Genomic DNA, 15,122 nt, shown 5'->3' on the forward strand with positions numbered 1-15,122 from the left:
TTTTCCGATCTATGAACCCTCGGTACCCATAATTTATTACTTCATGCGTGCTATAATTTACTTTGACGTTCAATGCGCTGGTCTATTTGCTTCCTTCAAGTATCATGAAAATATTACGTTCACAAAAAATTTGTCTACAATATGTTTGTTCGATTGCTGAGCATTGGCGTTGGGTATTAGGGATTGCAGGAACTATAGTGTTTGTTCTCCAAATCATTGATTCCATCTACACAATTAAGTATTTTATTTAGTAGTAAAAATTAGAAAATGTTGTCAATTTCATGAGTCCATTAAGTTTACGTGTGTTTCTATGTGGATTGGTCAGAACCATCAGATACTTGGTTATAATTAGAGTGTTTGAAAGTTTGGTTTGGATGGTTCCAAGTTTAATCATTGTGTGAGATATGCTTTGATGGGTTGTGATACTAAAGCCATTAAAATGGCCTTTTCTCAAGTGATGATGATGTCTTTCAAGGGTTTTCGTCAAAAAGGCTAGGGCTTCAGCGCGCCATTTGACCGGTGTACGTCTTGCATCGGAATTTATGTGCATGCCATGGTTGCATAGTGTGTATAAGCTGTTTGTCTTTAGTGTTAGTATAAACATATATGTAATTGTTCTATATCTTTCTTGTGAACATCGTTATTTTACTTCTGTTTGGTTGTTATGAACACGGTTATAATCATCATTATTACCATGGCTATTGTTACTTCCCCTTGCAACTAGAAAGGGATCCACTAGCCGTTTTGTCTAGTGTGGTCCGTATGGATGTGGAAGCTAAGTGATCTTGTTTTAGTGATATTTCTTCCTTTCTTCATTCTTCGTTCATGTATACTTCGGAGTTTTCCTTCAAGTGCATCAATAAATTTGACGAAGACTTGGGAGCTTATTTCCCAACAGTATTCTTTGGAGAATGAAAATTTCAAGAAGGAAATTATGCTCGGTAAAAAAGGTATGTTAAAATTATCTAGAACGTTTTGAACTCTTTAAGTTGTTGTAAACAGAAAGGGAGCAAGTGTTTGCCTACTTCTTAGATGTCTGACCCTCAAATCTCAACCTTGTTTTGTTTTTCTTTTCTTTGCAGCTGTTAGTTCTGATTATGAAGGATTCTACAGTGCGCTTGTAAAGCTCTCATCTCCTGAGGGGCAAGCAGATTCAAGAATATTTGATTCTGGTGTACTGAAGGGCATAAGCTTGGAGGACATAAAGCAAGCTGGCAAACATATGAAACTTCATAATGGTTCGTGGTTGCATGAACTTTTTTGAGAAGGTGAACAATGTGGATGAATCTGTCACTGTAATGTCTTGTTGGAGTGGAGATCCGATTGCAACTAGGTCAGCTCTTTCAGGTACTAAATAATTTCTCACTGTAGGAAGTTTTATATATTTGTCTACAGATTGCAAGGTAATTCAGGTGTTTTTATGCTATCATCCAACATTTCACTTTGCAAGGTCTTGGGCATGAGAATAGGTTCCAGTTTATGCTCCTTCAGGGCAACTGCAATGGTGCGATCAAAATCAAAGACCAAATACCAAAAAAAAGATCGAATTTTAGGTTTAGTCCGTGGCAACAAGCAACGGTACCCGACTAAAATTTGGTCGAGCGTAACTCAAATATCCGTCCCACATAACTTTCATCAGGCGAACACTATATGTTCGTCCCTCTTTTTTTTATAAAACATTTTTTCATGGGACGAACATTATATGTCCGCCCAATTCTTTTTAAAAATTTTTTGAAAACAACTTTTCAAGGGGCGGGCTCTAGTATGTCCGCCCCATTTTCTCTATTTTAAAAAAAAAAAAACAATTTTCAAAGAGCGGACATATAATGTCCGCCTCATTTTTTTTTCTTTTTTTAATTCAAAAACTTTCGTCAGGCGCATTTTATACTTACGCCCCACTCCCGACGAACTTTTAATCTCCGCTCGACCAAATTTGGTTTTGGTCTTGGTCCCAGACCAAATATAGTCTGAAATTTGGGTTTTGGTCCAGATTTTAGTCCTTAGTCCGTACCACTGTGTCTCGTTCTTCGACCAAATAAATGGGTTTGATCGCCCACTGTGGATGCTCTCAGGTCTAAAATTCTATTCCTGAAGTGTTTTTGCATGGATACTATTTTAAGCGACAGTAGTTATGTTTTTTTGCAGGTGGTTTAGACATGTTGAAAGCAGACAGGAATAAATTCAATACCGATGGAATATTTACGGGTGACGTAATCGTCAGGCACATCAGTCTGTTACAGCTAAAGTTGAATATTGGGGATTTTAATAAAGTGGGAAATCACTTTGGTATTACAAGTGAACATGGAATATTTTGAGGACATGGTGCAGGAGTATGCAAGTGAACATGGCGTCGGTCCCCGTACTGTTTACATTGGTGACTCAGTCAGTGACTTGCTATGCCTGCTTACAGCTGATAGTGGCATTGTGATTGGGTCAAACAAAAGCTTAATTAAGGTGGGAAATCACTTTGGTATTACATACCTCTGTGTGCTGGTGTGGTCGAGGAATAGAAAAAACGTTTCGAAACTCGCAACCCTGTTGTGTGGAAAGGTAGTAATATGTGTGGTACTCTTTGAACATTTGCTAGTTGGATTGAAATATACGCATTCATTTTGGGTTGTGATTTAGTAAACGAGGAACTGTGATCTCTCATGACTATATAACTTCTGGAACTCAGCTGTTGGGGTATGTACAAATGGTGTGTGAAGGCGAGTTTTATCAAGGAAGGAGCGAACTGTCTGAACGATGATGAAGATTTATCTGTATAGATTTTGGTATCCGTTCTCCTTTCTGGTTTGAAACGGTAACATTGCAGTAATACTATATACAGGAGCAAGATTTAATACAGAATTTTGTTTTTGACTTTGACTTGGTATGACTTTATAAAAGCATTCTTCGTAATGGTGTGTTTTTAACTAGGAATTAAGATTCATGTGTCCCACAAAATCATTTGAACACACCTGCACCACGGGATAGTACCATACCATTGGCCGTACTGAATAAATTAATGTCTGCCGGATCGAATTCAAAACATCACTTCCTTAGAGACTCTGGAGATGCATAACTTTGAATCCTTGGCGGCTCCACCAGAGTGCGGTTTGGTAATTTGATTTCTCTTAGGATGGTGAGAATAGTTAGCTGTACAAATAAACCCATGTTTGTTTCTCTTGGATAACTGACGACAGGCTGAGGCCTGAGGCTAAATCATTTCGTGTATGGTTGCAAAACTGAGAATGTTCCATTTAAATGTTTGGGTATGCCAATTGGTGCAAACTCTAGAAGCGCTTCTGTGTGGTAGTCAGTTCTGGAAAGACTGGAATTAACTTAAGTTGGAATCAAGAAAGAAATTTTTTCAAAAAAAGCCGGTAGACTAATTCTCATCAAGAATTGTCTGTCTTGTCCTCTTGTTTACTTCTTATCCCTCTGTCACGCGTGCCAGTTTAGCTGCCCCGAGCTTTCCTATGCCTGCCTTAATCCTCAGCAATCATTTTACCAATCAATATCTACCTACCTGTGTTTACAGTTATTAGTTATTGCCGTGTCGATTAGTTACACGTGCAGAGTTGTACTACGTTGATCATTTTGCTAGGGTTTCCCTTTCTTGTATTTAAGACTAAATGATTGAGAAAGAGGATAAGAAATAGAATTGAATTGAGGCTGCACTTTGAGTATAGAAGTGTCTATGTTAACTGTGTCCTTCCCTGTATCTCGATATCTCCTCATAGTCTTGTCAAGATCATTCACAGTTCTTGACAATTGGTATCATCCAGAAGATCGTCCTTGTGCTGAGCAATGACTGGCGGTCCTTCAATTAAACCGGTGGATGCAACCACCAAAGAACTGACAGCGATGCTGCAAACTCTCGCAGATCTACATCGAGATGAAAGTACATCTCGTGTTGCTGCTGCAAAGGAGCAACAATATTCCTTGAACTCACTCATTGCTTTATCTAAAGAGAGTCACAGATAGTTCACCGCTTTACTCTCTCATATTCAATGATCCACACCACCACCACCCCTGACTCAGATGGTGCTTCACCTTCTTATACTACATATCCACCACTTGACCCAACTATCAAGACCCCTAAAATCGATTTTCCTACTTTTGATGGCGAAAATCACAGAAGCTGGATTCGTCGTTGTGAACGATTCTTCCATGTCAAATCAGTGTCGCTGCGACAACGAACTCAGTTTGCTTCTATTCATCTAGTCGGAAAAGATGAGTCATGGTACCACGATTTCCAAACTGGTAAAGACTTTATTACTTGGTCTGAATTTTCTATTTTGTGAACGTTTTGAAGATCTAGCTAATGAGAACTTCGTAGGCTGTTTCAATAAATTATCTCAAACTAATTCCGTAGATGAATACTATGAAAAATTTGAGCCACTCAAAGCTTTAATGCTTCAGCATAACCCATTTTACATAGAAGACTATTTTGAGATGAGTTTTTTGAGTGGATTAAAGGTGGTTATTCGCTTGGCTATAGAAATGCACAAACCCACTACATTATCACAAGCCTATTACCTAGCCAGACTTCAAGAGAGTGCCTTAGCTTCTCAACATCCACAAATTCCCAAAGGTAGTCCTTACAAACAAACCACCCCCATCACATACTTCACTAAATACTCTCAAAACCCTCAAATCTCAACACCAAAACCACCTCAGTCTTCTCTTACTGTCACTTCTCCACCACCCAACACTCAACCAACAAAATCATTATATGTTCCACCTTCCATTAGGCGTCTCTCCAGGGAACAACAAGACAAGAGAAGGGCTCAAGGACTCTGCTACAACTGTGATGAAAAATACTCACCTGGTCACAGATGCAAACCTCAACATCTATTCATGATTTTGACTGTGGAGGAGCCATAAATTACAGAACCACCACCTGCAAATGATGCTTATACAGATTCCATAGTTGAACCCGACATGGAAATCTCATTACATGCCCTCACTGGTACCATTAGTACTGATACTATAAGACTTCCAGGGTTCATTAAGAACAAAGCTGTAACAATTTTGATGGACACTGGAAGCACTCACAGCTTCATTGACTCAGCACTTGCTACTCAGCTAGCTTGTTAAGTCCACCCCACAGTACACATGCTTGTCAGAATGGAAAATGGAGAAAGAACTACAAGTACTGTTGTTTGCAAGCAATTACAATGGCATATGCAAGGCCATGATTTTCTTGGTGATCTAAGATTGCTCCCATTAGGGGGATGTGACATTGTTTTAGGAGTTGATTGGCTGAGTACTTTCGGAGATGTGACATTTAATTTGTCCAAGCTCTCCATTTCATTCTTGCACCATGATGAACTCATTATACTTCAGGGATCTACTTCTAAACCATCATTAATGCTCATGAGTGGTAATGCCCTGAAGAGATTTATAAAGATGTTTTTTCAGATCCTACTACTTTACCACCTACAAGAAGTTTGGATCATAAAATCCAATTGAAACCCAATACACAACCAATCTCTTTAAGGCCATACAAATGCCCTGACATTCACAAGTCAGTGGTTGAATCCTTGGTGAAGGAAATGTTACAAGCAAGCATAATTCAAGATAGTCAGAGCCCATTTGCTTCTCCTATTATGCTGGTGAAGAAAAAAGACAACACTTGGCGCTTTTGTGTTGATTTCAGGATGCTAAATGACATAACAATCAAAGATAAGTTTCTTATCCCTATTATTGATGAATTGTTAGATGAACTACATGGTGCCACAATTTTTACTACGCTAGGCTTAAGGTCAGGATATCATCAAACAAGGGTCCATGAAGCTGATATCCACAAGACATCCTTTAGGACACACCATGGGCACTATGAATTCAAGGTTATGACATTTGGTTTAACTAATGCACCTGCCACCTTTCAAGCCTTAATGAACTCAATTTTTGGTCCTCATTTACGAAAATTTATCCTTGTCTTCTTTGATGATATTCTCATATACAGTGCCAACCTTCAAGACCATCTCCATCACCTTTCCATAACTCTCACACTTTTAAGACAACACCACTTGTTTGCAAAACTTTCTAAATGCACCTTTGCTCAGTCTTCCCTACAATACTTAGGCCATATCATTACTTCTCAGGGAGTGGCAGCTGACCCCGAGAAGCTTCAATGTATGCATCAATGGCCAGTTCCAACAAACCTTAAACAACTCATAGGATTCATAGGTTTGACTGGTTAGTATAGGAAATTCATTAGGGGATATGGCACCATCTGTAAGCCACTAACTGATTTATTGAAAAAGAATTCTTTTCAATGGTCCCCTTCAGCTCTAGAAGCATTAAATTCATTGAAACACGCTATGTGCAATCCCCTTGTTCTGGCTTTACCAGATTTTTCAAAACCATTTGTGGTAGAGTCAGATGCTTGCTCTCAAGGTGTTGGAGTTGTACTTATACAGGATGGAAGATCTCTTTCTTTCTTCAGCAAGCCATTGGGTCCTAAGAATATGGGTTTGTTAACATATGAAAAGGAATTATTGGCAGTGGTCATGGAAGTTAGAAGATGGAGACATTATTTATTAGGCCACCACTTCTTTATCAACACAGACCAACAAAGCATCAAATACTTCATGGAGAAGAAATCACAACTGTTCTACAACAAAAATGGCTCATGAAAATTTTGGGCTATGATTATACAATCCAATATAAGAAGGGCATTGATAACAAAGATGCTGATGCACTCTCAAGGCTCCATTCAGAAGATCAGTCAGCAAGTTGCAACTCTGTCACCATCTCAACACCTAATTGGATACAAAAAGTCATCCAAAGTTATGAACATGACCAATCTTCCAAGGAATTAATCCCTCAGCTCCTAGTCAAGCCAGATGTTGTGCCACACTACTCCTACAATGAGGGTATCATTAGATACAAAGGGAGACTTTATGTGGGTGATGGCCATCAGTTAAGAAAGCAAATTATGGAATCTGTACGCTCTTCTGCAGTGGATGGTCACTCAGGAATTCAGGGAATCTATCAAAGAGCCAAGAGCTATTTTTACTGGAAGGGCCTTAAAAAAGATATCACCATGTTTGTCAGCCATTGTGACACTTGCCAAATAAATAAAGGAGAGCATGATCAATAACTAGGCCTTATACAACCACTTCCCATCCCTTCTCAAGCTTGGCAACACATATCTATGGACTTCATTGAAGGCCTTCCTCAATCCAACAAAAAGGATGTCATATTGGTAGTTGTTGACAGGTTCATAAAATATGCTCATTTCATAGCACTGTCTCATCCTTACAATGCCATCACTGTAGCTCAGGAATTTCTTCATCGTGTCTTCAAGCTACATGTTCTTCCTGTGTCTATGGTCTCTGATAGGGACAAAGTTTTCACCAGCTTATTCTGGAAGGAGCTATTTAATCATCTTGGCACAAGACTGAATATGAGCACTGCATACCACCCACATTCAGATGGGCAGACTGAAAGGGTGAATTTGCTTAGAATGCTATTTGAGATGTATGTTAGGCCATAAGCCAAAGCATTGGCTAAAATGGTTGTCACTTGCTGAATGGTGGTACAACACCAACTATCACTCAATCTTGAAAATGACACCATTTACTGCATTATATGGTTATACACCCTCTCACATGGCTTTTTCGTTGGAGACTACTTCTTCTGTCGCAGCTGTTGAGGATTACTTGAAGGAGAGGTCAGCCATGATAGACATCCTCAAGGAGAATTTGTCTAAGATCCAGGAAAGGATGAAAGTATTTGCAGATAAAAAGCGTACTGACAGAGCATCTGAAGTTGGTGACTATGTTTTCCTCAAGCTACAACCATATAGACAATCCTCCATGGATACCAGAAGCAATCTTAAGATGTCAACTCGTTATTATGGACCATTTCAGGTGACTCATCGTATTGGTAAAGTGGCATATCGATTGGCTCTTCCTGCTACGTCCAAAATCTACCCGGTGTTTCACGTCTCACAGCTGAAGAAAAAGATTGGCCTCTCTGCAACAACTGTTCCTACTCTGCCATTGATTGATGTTGATGGGGAAATTGTGCTCAAGCCTGTTGCAGCTCTGGATTTTCTCCAGGACTTTTGTCAAGGTTCAATGGTCCCTCAGGTGTTAATTCTGTGGTCTCACACTTCACTAGAAGACGCAACATGGGAGGATGTTGCCAATGTCACTGCTCATTTTCCAAAGTTCAATCTTTGAGGACAAAGATTGTCTGAAGAGGAGGGTATTTTCACGCGTACTAGGTTAGTTGCCTCGAGCTTTCCTCTGCCTGCCTTAATCTTCAGCAATCATTTTACCAATCATCATCTACCTACTTGTTTTTACAGTTACTAGTTATTGTCGTGTGGATTAGTTACACGTGCAGAGTTGTACTACGTTGATCATTTTTCTAGGGTTTCCCTTCCTTGTATTTAAGACTAAATGATTGAGAAAGAGGATAAGAAATATAATTGAATTGAGGCTGCACTTTGAGTGTAGAAGTGTCTATGTTATATGTGTCCTTCCCTGTATCTCGATATCTCCTCATAGTCTTGTCAAGATCATTCACAGTTCTTGACACCCTCTTTCTCTTTCACCTTCCTGTCAGTGATGAAAAGAAGACGATCAGATTAATGGGGAGTTTTTCATAGAGAGCAGGGGATGGCAAAAAGAAGATGAAGTATGTAGCATGGTCCAAAGTTTTTTACTCTAAATCAAGTGGTGGTTTGGGATTAAGAAGTTTAAGAAATACTAACAAGGGTCTTCTTGTTAAATGGATTTGGAGATATTCAAGAACGTAAAATAGTGTGCTCTGCAGGAGGATCATCCAACAAAATTTCAAGTCTAATATAATATTGCTTTGAGTGCAGAAAATATGAGTAAATTGGTTCCCGAAATTCCGTAATATCAAAAAGTCTATTTGAACCGTCAAAATAAACTACGGCAAAACCACTCCTTACAGAATTTTCAATGGGCTCCACCATAAATGGCCCCTGCTATCCTCCGGTAGGGCCCATCGGGACCCACCAAGAAAACTGTGAGAGCTTTTTAAAATGTGGTTTTTGTGTGGTTTAGTCTCTCGGTCGGTTTAGAACCACTGAGGTAGTATACTTCTTTTTAAAATGAGAAGTGGAAGGAGTATCAGATATTGGTAATGACAAATGGCTAGACAAGGTTGCTTGAAGGACTTAGCTTCCTCAAATTTTCGGAGTCGAAGGACATACAAATGAGTATAGCTGATTCTGCCAGAGATGGAAGTTGGCGCTATGAGTTCGAGAAGAAATAACTGAATGAAAATGAGAAAATTGAGTAAGAGAATACTTGGGACCTATACCAGCTTTTTTAGAAGAGCAGCAGCTCCAGAATATAACTTTTATAGACATTTGTGGAGAAAAAGTAGGGCTGCACAACGGGTAGGGTGGGTAGGATATGGCCTATACCCGCCACCCTACCCGTTTACTGGCGGTTAAGAAAAAATTTACCCGCCACCCTACCCGCCATTAAACGGGTAAGATCCTACCCAACCCATTCTCTGGCGGGTCGGGTAGGGTAGGGTGGCGGGTATAACCGTTTTTTTTTATAGGCTGGTGGAGATGAATGGGATGAGAGGCTCCTTGGGTTTTGAAGTTGATGGGACAGAAAATTGATCTTCGAGTGAGTGAGGGAATGAGGTTGGTGTTGGGGCAGTACACCCTTCCTGAATTGCAGTGATGGGAATCGAATGCATTGTGCATTGCATTCGACGGGGTCCTCTGGAGCGGAGAACATTAAGCTCATAAGAGATGGTAGCTACATTGTAATTCCCAGCTGGAACTCTGGGAGATACTTGCTTGGCATGGATTCTTCGATTTGATCGACAATTCGATTGGACTGCTGCGTCACAGGGGGGTTGACTGTCATAAACCGTAAACTTGGTTCCGAGAAAATTGGACCTGGTGAAAGTTTATCAAGAAAATCTCTAATTAAACATCATGATCTTAAATAAGAAAACCTTTAATCCAAACATATAAACTATGAATCCTAGGTAAAAACTATATCTTACCTCAGTTTTCCAATGTACGTGTTGCTTGCCCGAGAGAAATCATCAGATACCAAAGATATCACAAAATCAGTGATGGTTGCTCTTCTAACTTTTCTAGCAGCAAACAACAATTTCCCATTCTCCCCCAACAATGCTGCAATTCGAGAAACATAATTAGGATCATACATCTCTTTCCTTATCACTTAACAAAGGATTAAGATTAGACTCTAGTCTCTTACTCATACGTTACACTTCAGCAATCAATTTCAACCAAACACGAGTCATCTCAAGTCCTCAGATTCCTTAACAGTATGAATATTCTGAAAACTACATAACTTACCAGGGTTTAAACCCAGATACAGATGATAAGTAGAAGTTGCTCTTTCTCTTTTGATGAAGCATTGTATTGGCGATTCTCGAGGACCCGGCTACACAAATGAAAATCAAGTTCAACCCTTTAGAGTCTCACAAAAATCAACCAGAGAAACTTAATTTGTCACTTTAATGAGATAGGGAAAGTGAAGAATCAAACCTGTTTTAATGAGATAGGGAAAGTGAGTCTACCAGACTGTTCAGGTGTCTTAACAAATTATTTAGTAATATCTCTCCAAGACCTACAAACTGAACCACAAGCAACAACATGTTGTCTCGCAGGCCATGAAGTTTCACTTGCTTCTAATCTCTGAACGCTTTCCACGTTCGTCTCTTTAACATTCATTTATGTAAAATTTTATGAACCCACAACTAAATCTCTCTCAAATCTTTTTGCAGCAATGTCCTAAAACTTCAATTTCATCTAAATACTGAATATTACGACATTATCAGAGTGGGTGCTCAGAAATACTGTCATGGAACTAATTGTAAAAGTACGAGCTTATGTAATGAGTAAACTAACCTGTGATGATCAACAGAACAACAACAAAATTACTGGTGGCAACAAACAACAAGTCAAGAACACGCTTCAATTGCAATGAAAAGCTCCTTGTTTGGGTTAAAGAAATCCCACACAAAAACCAAATTTTTTTAGGGTTTCTTATGGGACTTTGTTGAGTCCGCCCTAAATGAGAGATGATATGAAAAGGGTTGTCGGGAAACTTCGAGGGTTCTTCTTTCTGGTGTAGGAACTTGGAGCTTTCGTGGTTCTCTTTGCCTGAGAGGAAGAGAGAGAGAGACGGGAGGAATTACAGAGAAAACGGAGCACGGGAGCAGAGAGATGGAAATGAAACCAAACGATCGTAGATGGACATAGAAAAGATGTGTCTGTTCCACCGTTGGATAAAGATCAATGGTTTAGAATACATCTAGGTAGGGCTGCACAACGGGTAGGTGGGTAGGATATGGCCTATACCCGCCACCCTACCCGTTTATTGGCGGTTAAGAAAATCTTTACCCGCCACCCTACCCGCCAAATAGTGGATAGGATAGGATACGGTTAAAAAACTGGCGGGTAGAGTAGAGTTGACGGATATGGGTAGAATATGTGCACCGGTAAGAAAAAGTATTCCAAAGCTTTCCATAACTCTTCATTTATAAGATATGTTAAACAATTCTGCTTAGTCTAATTTAAACCGAATTAAATAGTAAGACATCGTTCATTAGGAACCCGTTTTAGTTATGTAAATCGGATTAAGTTTTTATGTGGAATATTTTATGCTTTCTTAGTCCGTTTAGAAGTGGTGTGTGAAGTTGGTTTAACTTTGATCAAAATAAAATACTGATATTATTTTGATACAGTTTCTAAAGTAAGAACAAAACCCAAGCCGAGACGCTCTTCTGAAGTCTATGTTGAGAAAAACTGAAAATGATTTATATCCCCCCGGTTATAGAGAGTGAGGGTGGGACCCACACTAAACCACCCTCCTTCCAAACCACGGGGTTGGGAGGGATCCCGTCCCATTCTTTCTGTTAGGATAACCCGCAGGATGTGTAGCAGTTCCCAAAAGTGAGAAAATTTCAAAATTTTCCATTTCAGCACGACTATTCCAGCAGCATCCAATCATTCGCCAGCTTCCACCATGAACCAAATGTCTGACTCTATGCTTGATCTTACCAAGTCAAGGCACAGCATTATCCTAGAGAGCCTCTTCAGACTGAGAATGAGTCTCTTTCCTACATTGCTTAGGTTTGCGAGCATCATCTTCACGAGCTTCTTAGAGAAAGGGTCTCTTCCCTGCAATACTTAAAGTTTGCAATCATCAGCCTTGTGAGCTTCTTTAGACTGTGAATGGGTCTCTTTTCTACAATGCAAGTTTGCGATCAACATCCCCATTAGGTTCTTTAGACTGAGAATGGATCTCCCTCTTACATTGTTACATTGGCAATCATCATCCAACTTGTTTCTCTAAATTATGATCAGAAGAAGAACATTGTATGATTTGTATCTTCATAGATGCAGTACGGGTGGTTGAGACAGATCCTTTGTAGTGAGATAAACACCAACTTGCTCAACAACATCCAATTTTTCAGGTAATGCGATGGCTTTGAACAATCCCGAAATAACAACTCTGAGCCTACAACAAGCAAGATAGGAACAACCCAATATGAACATAACCTTATTGGGTATTCCAACTGCAACATGTCATAGTTTGAGCTATCAAAATTTATATAAAAGAATGAATCCCGGAAGCAATAATGTTACAGAAGAAAACGTACCATTTCCCAGATAATTCACCAGATTTTCAGCACAAAGTTATTTTAACTCTTCCATAGGTAGTATCTATCTTTTTCTTTAACAATGCAGTCACATATTTTGCAAGAATCATGGGATCAGTCTTTGTCCTGCAAGACACAGCCAACTAAGATTAAACTGTGAACTACAAACTGTAAAAACATCTTTGGGATTTTAAAAAGAGGAAAAAAATAGGAAATGGAATTAAAATTATTATCAAGAGTGATCAAGAGATAGTCAAATAGGTCTCTTCAAGCTTCATTATCGTGCAAATGTTGCGGACATTAGTAACGTGAGTTGCATTGAACTCGATTCAGGGTTCTAAGTTTTTCAGTGTTGGTCAATATGAAGAGAAGACTATGTAACCACCGCACTCTCTACAAATGCAGCATAAAACTTAAAAGAGAAAGATGTTGAGTCGTGCACTCTCTGCAGTCACTACCCATACATGCTAATCACATATTAACAATATAAGAGTATTCCAGGGATTACAAAATTCAATGAGTGAGAACAATCAACACCCAACGGATAAATTTTTGGCATGAAGTCTTCCATAAGTTTAGTCAGACAGAAAGAAGATGAAAATATTTGTATGATACTGGAAACTGGGAGCAAGCGTAGGTTGCATAGGTTTAAGCAGATTGTATTGGTGAAAATTTTCACTAACTATATCACAGAAAAATAATAAATGATGGTGTCCCTAATTACATCGTGCTGATAATTGCAAGGCAAGTCCATATCCGTGTCCAATGCGTATTGACAATGGTACAGACACGATACCCCCACCGATACATATACAAAGCTAGAAAAAAAAATTAAATGTTTATTTCAAGTATTTAAACTTTGACAAAAAAAAAATCTGAAGGAGTTCACATCTTTCTCATGTGCTAAGCATGTGTTGAGTAGAGGGCCTTGAAGACAAGTAGAAAGACTATACTCTCCTTATAGAGAGTGTTTTCAGGAGAATTTGGAACTCTCTAGGCCATGTAAGCTGAAAACCTTCTGGGGAGCTCTTATTACTGCAGGTTAACTTATTATAGGTCATGCCATTTCAAAAAGAGACGAATGCACAATTGGTCAGATGTGTTCAAACAAAATCTTATTTTAATTCTTCTGATAACAAAAAATTATGGCTGGTACTTGCAAACAACCCCAGGGAAACTAAAATGGAGCAAACGGATAGAACCAGTTGAAAATACCATTTTCCCCTGACCTTGAAATGAAGATGCCCTAGCTCGGCTAGCTGGGGATATGAGAAGACAGGACGCGCCATGAGCAAAATAAACTCATTGCACGAGAGCAGAAAAAGAAAAGAAAAACCTGCTGGTGATGGAGCTACTTCCCCTAGTTGGGTGAGTTCCTGCGAAGATAAAAGCAGGTAGGTAGTGTTGGTACCTGAAAATTGAATTGTTCTTTTCATTTAAAAACATGAGGAGCAAACTGAATTTGAAAGACAAAAACTAACTGGTGGCAAATGAGAGTGATAGCTTTTAAATTGAAAAGAAAGCTACGAAACTTCTGACACCCTACAAATTTTTATCCGAAGTAGATAATCAATGAAAGACTTTAATCTAAGCAAGTTTCGATTATCATCAGTCAGAAAATAATTAAACTAACGTTCAACCAAATACATTTGTGCCCACAGTCAACAAAATTCAATCAAATAATAATCTAACCGGTTGAAATTGAAATCGGAACCCATCTGAAACCGGCATAAAAATGCAATACCGTTGTGAGAATCCTCTGAGAAGTGAGACAGAATAGAAGATTGTTGCTTGTGTCAATATCATTTTCAGAATGCAGTTCCCATTTAGCTATCAACTACGATACTAGTTAAACTGGAAACTTAAATCACTATAGTAATCAAAGAAATAGGAAAAAAAACCATTAACACTCATGAGACAAAAACTCAGCTGAGGAATGAACAAAAACCACTGAAAATTGCAACTTTATTCCAAGATCTGTAAGATTGAACAAAACCCAGATTGAAACTTACTTGAATTAATCATTAGACTGTTGAGATATATACCAGAGAAACATCTTCTTCAACTTCGATTTCAGATGATGGTTTAACAGAAACTGCTCTTCAAACAACAGACAAATGTCAATTTTTTTCCCAGACTGGGGAGATGATTTTCTCAAGTGAGTGTTGATAGTTGATGTGATCGAACCCAGATTCTGGTTTGGGCAAAAAAAGTTAATGAGGTTGGAACAAACTACAAAGAGAAGCCATTGTGATACGGTTTTCATAGCGTGTATAAAACTTGTGGACAATGTGGAGTATTTTATTTTTACACAGGAATATTGACATCATATGATTTCGTTATTATTATTTAAAAGCAGCTAGAGAAAAAAGGGGTTTAATTTTTACCGTTGTAGTTGCAGGAAATCCTACACTACACGCCTCGTACGATTTCATTATTATTCAACTCATTTTTAGATTTACACTCTTAATTTCATTGATCAATCT

The 15,122-nt window shown here is 38.8% G+C and overlaps 2 protein-coding genes across 6 annotated transcripts; both read right to left on the minus strand.

The window, feature by feature from the left end:
• Window positions 1–9,540: 9,540 nt before the first annotated feature.
• Window positions 9,541–10,172, minus strand: LOC113272912 (tubby-like F-box protein 5). Its single transcript, XM_026522699.1, has 2 exons — window positions 10,006–10,172; window positions 9,541–9,895 (listed from the first exon to the last, which is right to left on the minus strand). The coding sequence occupies exons 1-2, from the start codon at window positions 10,170–10,172 to the stop codon at window positions 9,541–9,543; spliced, it is 522 nt and encodes a 173-aa protein (XP_026378484.1).
• Window positions 10,173–11,685: 1,513 nt separating this feature from the next.
• LOC113274127 lies at window positions 11,686–14,859 on the minus strand. 5 transcript variants are annotated; one of them, XR_003322808.1, is made up of 4 exons: window positions 14,649–14,859; window positions 13,866–14,012; window positions 12,637–12,762; window positions 11,686–12,494 (listed from the first exon to the last, which is right to left on the minus strand). XR_003322808.1 is itself a non-coding variant. In XM_026523611.1 (3 exons), the coding sequence occupies exons 1-3, from the start codon at window positions 14,659–14,661 to the stop codon at window positions 12,663–12,665; spliced, it is 309 nt and encodes a 102-aa protein (XP_026379396.1). In that variant the 5' UTR covers window positions 14,662–14,859; the 3' UTR covers window positions 11,686–12,662. The 5 variants fall into 5 exon arrangements, 1 of the variants encoding a protein (XP_026379396.1); XR_003322809.1 differs by having other exon boundaries at window positions 11,686–12,535; XR_003322807.1 differs by having other exon boundaries at window positions 11,686–12,552.
• Window positions 14,860–15,122: the final 263 nt, after the last annotated feature.

This window comes from Papaver somniferum, chromosome 4, assembly GCF_003573695.1.
Source record: "Papaver somniferum cultivar HN1 chromosome 4, ASM357369v1, whole genome shotgun sequence".
NCBI classification, from domain to species: Eukaryota; Viridiplantae; Streptophyta; class Magnoliopsida; order Ranunculales; family Papaveraceae; genus Papaver; species Papaver somniferum.

Excerpts from the sequence above, each read along its gene's own strand:
- LOC113272912 (XM_026522699.1), bottom strand. The coding sequence starts at position 10,172 with ATGTATGATCCTAATTATGTTTCTCGAATTGCAGCATTGTTGGGGGAG. Across the intron at positions 9,896-10,005 it reads ACGTACATTGGAAAACTGAG|GTCCAATTTTCTCGGAACCA; the intron begins GTAAGATATAGT and ends AACTTTCACCAG.
- LOC113274127 (XM_026523611.1), bottom strand. Across the intron at positions 12,763-13,851 it reads TTCAAGGTCAGGGGAAAATG|GACAAAGACTGATCCCATGA; the intron begins GTATTTTCAACT and ends TGTGTCTTGCAG.